Below are 9,826 nucleotides of genomic sequence, written 5' to 3'. Positions count from 1 at the left end.
GATGCACCTGTACATGTGGTATGAATTTATAGAAACTATGAAATTTTAAAGAATACACTTCCATTCAAAAGTTTGGAGTTGGTAAGATTTTTTTTTTTATGTTTTAAAAGAAGTATCCAATTCTTACCCATGCTGCATTTATTTGATCAAAAATACAGTAAACTTTTAATATATTTTAAAATGTAATTTTTTTTGTGACGATAACCCGAATTTTCAGCAGCCATTACTCCAGTCTTTAGTGTCACATGATCCTTAAGAAATCATTTTAATATGCTGATTTGGTGCTCAATAAACTTTTCTATCAATGTTGAAAACAGTTGTGCTGCTTAATATTTTGTGTAAACTGGTCTTTTTTTTCAAGTCATCTGCAAAAGAGGAGCATTTATTTGGGGGAAAAAAAATGCATTCTTTTTTAAAGTATTAAATTCTTAAAAATATGTTTTTCTGAAATATTACTGACCCCAACCTTCTCAGTATTCAAATTTAAATGTGGCTACATTTTTCTACGTGTAGGAATTTATTAGTGGCCATATTAAAGAACTCTCAAAATAACACTCAAAATAGTTGATCCAATAAGAGAAATTAAGAAATGAAATGCAGTAATATCAGAGGTCTTTGTTTCTTGTGTGACTGATCACTGATGAACTGTATCAGAAAACTTGAAATAATGGCCTTTATGGCACTTTTTGTATTTCTTGGAGCCCATTCACTTTTAATGTTTGGAAAACAGCAGTCAGAACATTCTGTTAAAGTAATCTTTTTTTCCTGTCCCATAGAAGAAATTAAGTCATAGTGGTTTGGAACAAAAGAGTAAATAACAAGTCACACTGACACTTTTATTTATTAGGTTAAAAGTAATAATGTTTTATTCACATTAACAATAGTACATTTGGTTTGTTTTTTAATATGTGCTGTGGTGGATTGCAGTGGATGTGGTACATATATTTTATAATTTCTCTCAGGGTTCTTTACATCAGTAAATCATTCAGGCAATTTATTATTCAGAAATAATTTAGGATAAACAGAGCAGCCAAAAGAGAAGAAAAAGAGAAACATAAAATGAAAACGAAAATGACAAACTGAGCAATATGCACTATGTTTCAGTGGCTGAAAGTTACATGAAACAAAAAGACATATGAACATCAAACACAGGAGCTTTGTGTGTTCACTTACAGGCTAGTTTAGAACTCTAACTCACATTCCAGTCGCTACACTACTCCTCTCTGCCTTTTGCACCCTCACTTTACATCGCCTCCAGGTTTCCTTGTTGACTGTTGCCTCAACTTCTCTCCAGTAACATTGGTTTGCATTTACCCCTGGATGTTAAGGATCTGTGCAGACAGGCCGTGGTGCCAGTTTTTCAGTTTGGCAAATCGTGGGCCTTTTACCTCTGATTCAAACTTCTCCCTGTAGAAAGTATAAAGAAATAAATTAATAAATGATTTAACTTAATCAACAGACCTTTTTGTGCTTGAACCTTATATGTTTAAGACCTGGTCTTGTCAAAAAGTGTGCTTAATTGTACTGAATACGGACTTTAGTGTACTACAACAGTACTTAAATGTAATATATAAAATATATTACATTTACTATACTTAAATGTAATATATTTTTAATGAAATAAAAGGCCTTTTAAGGGCAGGCTATTTAAAGAGAGTACATATTCATGACTATGTTTAACACACTTAAGTACACTCTTAAAGAGTTAGTTCACCCAACAATGAAAATTAGGCTGCGTTTTACTCACCCCTCGAGACATCCTAGGTGTATATGACTTTCTTCTTTCAGACGAATCCAGTTGGAGTTATATAAAAAATTGTCTTTGATCTTTCAAGCTCTATCATTACAGTCAGCGGGTGTTGCATTGCTTCAGTCTAAAAGAAGTTAAATAAAAAGCGCCCATCCATAAAAAAAAATGTCTCACACGGCTCCGGGGGGTGAACAAAGGCCTCCTGTAGCGAATCGATGCATTTTTGTAAGAAAAATATCCATATTCAAAACGTAATAATCACTTGAATCTAGCTTGCACTCACAGTTGTAAACAGAAGCCGTTCCGGGGGAATGACGTATGAGGTCAGCTTTGCTCATGCGTCGCTCAGAAGTGACGCACGCGGAAACGCGGAAACGCAGCGGAGAGATCAAAACAAAACAACGGTCAAGAATTAGAAGTACAAAACGAGGATTTGTAAAGAAGAATGTCAGAGGATTTTGATATAAGCCAAGAGGAGACTGGTTTTCCTTTGCTAAAGTAAGGAAACTTTGCTTCCTTTGATCCTGTAAACAAACGTTGGTTTTCACGAGACTCACCGGCGCATGCGCAACGCTGATCTCATATGTCATGCTCCCGGAACTGCTTCTGTGTACAACTGCTGGCGCAAGCTAGATTTAAGTGATTATTACGTTTTTAATATTGATTCGCTACAGGAGGCCTTTGTTCACCCCCCGGAGCCGTGTGAGACAATTTTGTTTTATGGATGGGGGATTTTTATTTAAGTTCTTTTGGACTGAAGCAATGCAACACCCGCTGACTGCAATGATAGAGCTTGAAAGATCAAAGACTATTTTTATCATAACTCCGACTGGATTCATCTGAAAGAAGAAAGTCATATACACCTAGGATGTCTCGGGGGTGAGTAAAACGCAGCCTAATTTTCATTTTTGGGTGAATTAACCCTTTAAGTACACTTTGTAATAAAATCTAATTAAAAGTTTTACATTGAAAGCGTTATGTTTTAGTAATATTTTGTTGTGCTTTAAAGAAGTTCACTTATATTGATGTGCTGACTAACATACTAAAACACATGTAAAGTACTTAATTATAATTTTTTACTTCAATATTACATTTAAAGTTAATACATTTTAAATGTACTAAATTGCAACTCCATTATAACAAATATATTTAAATACATACAAATTTCAATAGACAATAAATTAAAGAATATTTTAGTTTGCCATAAATGCTTGTTAGTGTTCAAAAGTACACTTGTACCATTAGAAGTAATTATGAAAATACATGTAAAGAAGTTCTACTTTAGTGGGTCAAAAACACTCTAAAATTCATATAATTGCATTTAATATAAATTTTAAATATAATGCTTTTTTATTTTAATGTAAATATCATGCAGTTAAGTGTCCAAAAACATTACATTCAGTTTGCACTTTTCTTTTAAAGTATAGCATTTCCTCATGAGTTCTCTTTTTAAAAGTATGCTAAAGTGTACTTTTTCACAAGGTTGAAGACAGCAAAAACTCAGACAACGTGGATTACCTTGATTTTCTAAGAGCCTCCTCATCTGGATCTTGCACTGTGATAAATAAAAAATAAACACAAGTCAATTGTTACAGGCCTGGTCTCAAAAAAGAAAGCACAAACCAATGTTTATCACGCAATCACTGTCATCTTATGTCAGCATGTCTAAAACATGTTCAATTCAAACCAACTTCCATTTCACACAGTGGTGTGATAAAGAAAGGCTGTACTCACAATACTCCGTTCCTGTGATATGAGCAAGGACACGGAAGGACTTGGACTGCAGGTTGGCGGCACGACGGGCCCACTCTGACATCTCCATCTCCTTATTGTCAGGTTTGATCACAGCCTGGTAGACTGGAGAAGCACTGTCCACAAGAGGGTCTTTAATGGGAAGTGAGCTGCTCCCCAACAGAGAGAAAGGGAAAAAAGATGATCAGTTGTTCATCTGAGTTTTCTGAATTTGGGAACATCAAGTTAAATTTACAAAAATCATAATAAAATACAATATTTGTTGAAGTTATCTCTGAATTAATTCACATATTTGTGAAGATGTGCATAATTTTATTACAGTTCCATTGTAGTGAGAGATCTGTGATGAAAGAATGAGTTAGGATTTGATAAAACTGAATTCCTATATTAGGAGAATGTAAAGTAAAATGTTAGAGGTTATGCAATTCTCCCCGGGCAGATATACTCAGAACATTCATATTTTTCTTTATAGAACTCCATTTACTTACATATTTCCAATAGTATAACATGGTAATTGAAAAATTACCAAAAAAAATCCACTTCAGTGTTTATGCAATCAGCCTTTAACAGAGAATATAACATGAGACATGAGTCAGTGCGGCTGTGATGGATCTAAATAGACTGTGGCTACTTACGCCAAGGGAGATCCAGCGGCGTCATCACCACTGTCAATCACATGATGAACCAGGATGGGAGAGAGCAAGTCAGAGCCGTGTCACATGGAAGGATGGGAAATGTAGTGGGGGTGAGGCGAGGATGAGTGATGAGGAATGGGTGATTAGTTGTGGATGGAGTGACATAATTGCAAGCAGAAGAGGGAGGAAAAGCACAGATGAGGTTGATACATATGACCTTGTGGAAGCCTGAAGTCAGCCCAGGCTAGATGACCGATAATGAGATCTTACTGTTATAAGCACTGCAAACTGAGTAGAATTGCATTGTAATCAAAAACATTAAACTGCATACAAAAATATGCAGTAAAGGAATACCTTACTTTCCCCCAACATCTCATAACAAATTGCAAGAATGCACTTTCTTATTTTTAATAAAGTGCTGCAGGGATGACTTATTTTTACAGGCCTAAACCCAGAAATGAGTTAGCATTTTAGTTTTTCAGGTTCCATCCTCCTCATTTCAATGTTTGTTTGTTTTTTATAAAGCCTGTGGTTAACATAAGCTCAATATATTTTCACATTTTATTCTACAACACTCCAATACATCAGCAATACCCTCTTATGATTTTTCCAAACTTTTACTGGTCTTGTATTGTATTTTTACTGCGTTGTATTTTTTGTTGAGGGAACTAGGGTGATGCTAATGGGTTGGCCAACTAAAATACATCACTGTGTACTTAACATTGCTACATACAGTGGTCCTAAAAAAGTATTTAGACACTTAGATGAATAGTTCACTCAAAAATTCTGTTATTTTCTCATAACATTTAGATCAAGCGGAGTGTTAAACCGTGGCAACCAGATCGTTAAGTTAGTAAGGTGCACCGGATCAATCTAATTCATGAATATATTGCTCAGGGCTGTGCTTCTCAAAAGCAAAGTTTAAGCAGACTGTAGAAACCACTGGCATTAATGATTACTACAATCTACTTATGCTCACAATGCTTTTGGGAAATGCATCCCAGACCACTTTTTGGTACTGGATCAATCAAGTAATTTAAAGGATGAAACTCAATAGAATTATTTGTTACTGTATTGAACATCACTATACATGCAAAACTATTCATAAGATGTAGCAGGTGAGTTACTGTACTTTTCATGATTTCCAAGTTTTCCTTCACTTTCATTGTACTGAAAAGAGCAGTATGGAGGCTTGTTTCTGCCACAGGAAAAATGTCAAAGTTTGTGACTTTTCATCTCACAATTCTGTCTCTTTTTTTAGAATCGTAAGATATGAACTCAGAATTGCATGATATAAACTCAAAATTCTGAGAAAAAAAGAATTCGGAGTTAGAGTAAGCAAATAATAACAGAATTTAAATTTTGAGTGAGCTTATTCCTTTAAAAACATCACTGCATTAAATATTGAAATATAATACTGTTTCTAATGCAATGACAGTCATGTAGTGTGGCGTAAATGTCAATTTTGGGGCCACTGCATCACTTACCTCAGCTCTCACCTAAGCATCAGTGTAGTAAAAAGTGAAGTGCTGGACAGGAATGGAAGACCTACCTCATCTCGTTTCCTCTGGCTTGGGCCTGACCAGCAATGGCATCCATAATGGCATCCTGAGAATACATACTAATTGGAGTGTTGTACTGGGCATGGATGATAGTAGCCTTCCCACCAGGACCCTTGACCTCGATAGGCTTGTGAGTGGACATAGCTGAGTCCTTCAGTGCGATGGGGTTGAAGCTGGGAACATACTCTTGGCTGTCAGAGTTCAGGTGTGGGAGTGTCAGGGGGGCGATAGTGTAGAGGCGGGTGGGTGATGGTGAGGAGCCAGAAATATCAGTGAAAATAGAGAGATAGATAGGATTTGACAGTGAGAACAGTTTGATTTAGACTTGACTTACCTAATGCTTCTGTATCATTAAACAGTAATGAGTTTTGCATTACTAGTTTAGATGTTTCTGAAGTTAAATGGTTTGCACCAGCCATTAGTTTTACATTCTCATAAAATCCCATGTGTAAAAACACAATGTCCTGTATAACAAATGCATCTGGGCTTCCTAATTACAAAAATGCACATGGCATGCAATAGTTCCCATTATGATACTCCATAAAAAAAATAATTACATTCTCATAAAATCCCATGTGTAAAAACACAATGTCCTGTATAACAAATGCATCTGGGCTTCCTAATTATAAAAATGCACATGGCATGCAATAGTTCCCATTATGATACTCCATAAAAAAAAAATAAAATAAAATAAAATAAAATAAAACACGCAAAGACTCATTAAACAATAAAACTATAACCAAAACCGAACAACAGATGTATCTAGTTTAAACACTTCACTCAAAAGCATTTAACATTTCATCATGTCTGAAATGTCAAATTGTTCAAAATATATTTTGAACATTCGGGAATTGAAAATATAAGCATGCAAACAACAACCACAGTACTGCATGTGGCCATGCTTCAGAGCACTCAGATTCACACGCAACTCTGGAGATTTTATATTCAAAACTGTTACTGACTTGGCAGCTGTGTTGGCAATGACCTGAGACGACATAGAGGAATATAGACAGAAAAAAAAGATAAACAAAAGAGGCAGTGTTAGCATTGGTTTGGCAGTGTGCTGAATGATAATGAATCCATGTCCATGTAAATTAGCAGGAAAAAAACAACAACATGGAATGCAAATGCTTCACTTTGTCTAAAGAACTTGAACCTGAAATATGAATATATTTTAACTGTTAAAGAACAGTTCACCCTGTTATTTTCACTTTCATGTAATTGAACCTGTATGACTCATTTTTTAGTGTAACACAAAAAGAAGATACAGTGAAAATTGTCACAGGTTTTCAGCATTCTACAAAATATCTTCTTTTGTGCTCTTCAAACAAAAGATAGTACATGTTTGAAATGACCTATGGGTGAGTAAATGATCAGAGTCATTAAATAACAGTTTAGATATATTCAGGAATTCTTGTAATCTGTTGTGCCATGATGTAGAGTAGATGATGGTTATTACTGGTCACATTTCTCATGAGAATGACATTCTGGTTTGTTCCTAGAACAGATTGATTGACTGGAACAGGAGTTTGGTTGCAGCGGGACACACGGAAAACACTGGAGCTATATAACACTCATACTCCCATTGAACCAAATAACCAATCCAGTCGTGTCATTGTTAACTTGAAAAAATTGTTTTTGTTCATTGAAATAAAGCAGAAATAACACAATATAAATGTTAAATTAATAATATAGAAATATTGCCTGGGCAGCCAACAGAAATAAGTTCAAGAACTTAGAACTAAAATTACTAAAACTAAAAGCTAAGTAAAAAATAAATAAAAATGACAAAAGCACATAACAAATTAAATAAACATTACGTTACAACGGAAAATATATAAAATAAAAATATAAAATATAAAAAAAGTCAAAATATTAACAAATACAATACATATAAATAATCCTAAAATAACATTTAACCAATCACAGCTCAAAGACACGTATTGCTAGTTGCATGACAACAAGGATCAAAATTTAGAGAGTACGTATCAGTCCACTCGTACACCTAGATTAACCAGATGAACAGTCAATGGATGCACGTGCTCTGCTCAGCTGTGCATGTGATGTTGCCTAGCGGGAATTCTGATCCTGTGAGCTGCAAATAGAGGATGAAATATGTGACGGAATCATTGCGGTAGGACTTCATTTGGGATATACTGTTACAGGAGCTGTGACATTCTGAGCAGGTTAAAAGAGCCAACGAGTGCACATTTGCACCCATGTTCAATTACGGCTCAACTTGGGCCCTGTGGGAATATCCTCACATGTTTTTGGAAAGAGAAGATACACTGCTGTGACAATGATTTAGGAAGACCTCTTATGAAGCTACTAAATGATGCCAACACATTAAAAAGGTGAAAGCACCATCGTCAACATGTTGGCATTATTTATAAGCCAGTTTATAAAAGCTTGGCAATCCTCATCTAATCGCAGGAGATGTGGCTCTTACATGACTAAAATAACCATAGTATGTTGTCATTTGGACGCAGCTTACATTCATAGATACAGATATGACTTGGCCAGGCCCTGCTCGTGTTGCAGGACGGGGGTCAGGTGAGCCTTACAGGTGAGCTGATCCGTTGCATGTGAGAGCGGAATGTGCAGAGGTAATGACAGAATGTTCTGAGTATTCTTTGCCACAGTTTTGTTAAAGGTAATGCAGGGATACAGGTGAGGCTAGCCAATGCCTCCATGACCCCGTTAGTGAACTAGCTTGTTAAAGCAGATTTGGTGGATGTGCTCATTAAGATACAGATTTGTGGGTTAGGCATCACATTACCTACCCCAGCAGTGGCAGGCCATTTAGACTGTCTTGTTGCATTGCCATTTCCCTTAAAGTTTCTGCTGAATACAGGCCTACGGGAGAATTATACTGTCCTGTCTGGTTTGGGGTGGTTTTTGGCCCTTGCCCGAATGACAAATAAGTAGGGACAGGGCTTTTAGCAGGAGAATGAATTACAGGTTGGAGATTCTCCTGATGTTTCTCCTCAGTGTTTGGAATTAGAGATTTTTTGGAAGGTTTTTTGGCCAGGAGGATGCCATATTTTTTGACAGGTTTCTCTTCATCTTCTCCTTCCTCAGTGTCCGTGGTCTCCTTAGTGTAAAATAAACCATTAGATCAGATAAACAAATGAACCATTAGCCAAAATGGCAAGGCATAGAAGAAAAAGATGGTTAGAAAAGAGGCAAATGAGGCTTGAAGAAACACTCTAGATCAGAATTCATCTGCCAACGACAATGCAAATGAGTACTGGACCAGCAGGAAACTTATGAGGATTTCAAATGAAGTGCTTACTGTTGCTTGACCAACAAATGCCTGTAGAGGGAGTGTCAGCTTTACAGAGAATGTTTGTTTTCACAATCCCTCCACTTTTTTCCTTCTCTCTATGATATGGGCTTGGAAACTCCCATGACTGATTGAGAGGATTATAAAGAAATGGCTGGCCTATTACAAAAAATTATCATTTGGTTTTCTTCAACATGTTTGTCCCCTCCATACAGTCCAGTTATATTTTACACCACACTGATAAAATATCAAAAGACGACATAAACCAATCTGTTTACTGTGCCTACTTGGCATAGGAAACAGATGGACAGAACATGACTTTACCTTCTGGTGAGGGATAATTGGCATGGGTGAGTCCATTCTTGGAGTGGCTGTGGGTACAGGAGCGGGACGTCTCGACCTGGGACCAGTACAGAATTCAGAGCAAAGGTCAATCATGCAAAAACATTAGGCTTTTGTTTTTCATGAGTCAACTTCCCCCTTCGTTAATTATTAATATGATTAATTATTGGTTGTAAACATTAATGTTTTATTGTCATATTAAAAATTATTAATATTATTATTAAAAATGGTCTTTGATCCTTGATAAGAAAAATATCCATATTCAAAACGTAATTATCACTTTAATCTATAGCTTGCGCCAACAGTTGTACACGGAAGCAGCTCCGGGCGGATGATGTATGAGGTCGGCTTTGCGCATGCGCCACTCAGAAGCGGAAGCACAGAGGAGAGATCAAAACAAAACAATGGTCACAAATTAGAAGTACAAATCGAGGATTTGTAAAGAAGAATGTCGGAGGATTTCGATATAAGCCAAGAGGAGACTGGTTTTCCTTTGCTA

At 36.1% G+C, this 9,826-nt stretch overlaps 1 protein-coding gene across 1 annotated transcript in view; it reads right to left on the bottom strand.

The window, feature by feature from the left end:
• Nucleotides 1-953: 953 nt before the first annotated feature.
• The window catches only part of LOC107749342 (LIM domain-binding protein 3-like), a 21,012-nt gene continuing 12,139 nt past the window's right edge, over nt 954-9,826 (bottom strand). Inside the window, exons 4-10 of the mRNA XM_016564448.1 lie at nt 9,310-9,385; nt 6,662-6,684; nt 5,690-5,890; nt 4,138-4,167; nt 3,485-3,651; nt 3,269-3,305; nt 954-1,407 (exon numbers count right to left, since the gene is read on the bottom strand). Coding sequence (XP_016419934.1) covers nt 1,311-1,407; nt 3,269-3,305; nt 3,485-3,651; nt 4,138-4,167; nt 5,690-5,890; nt 6,662-6,684; nt 9,310-9,385 — 631 coding nt within the window. The 3' untranslated portion in view covers nt 954-1,310. The remainder of the gene's footprint in view (nt 1,408-3,268; nt 3,306-3,484; nt 3,652-4,137; nt 4,168-5,689; nt 5,891-6,661; nt 6,685-9,309; nt 9,386-9,826) is intronic.

The sequence above is a fragment of the Sinocyclocheilus rhinocerous genome, unplaced genomic scaffold (assembly GCF_001515625.1).
Source record: "Sinocyclocheilus rhinocerous isolate Xijiao unplaced genomic scaffold, SAMN03320098_v1.1 scaffold650, whole genome shotgun sequence".
NCBI classification, from domain to species: domain Eukaryota; kingdom Metazoa; phylum Chordata; class Actinopteri; order Cypriniformes; family Cyprinidae; genus Sinocyclocheilus; species Sinocyclocheilus rhinocerous.
Note: the sequence above shows the minus strand (reverse complement) of the source record. Positions and strands in the feature narration are given on the sequence as shown.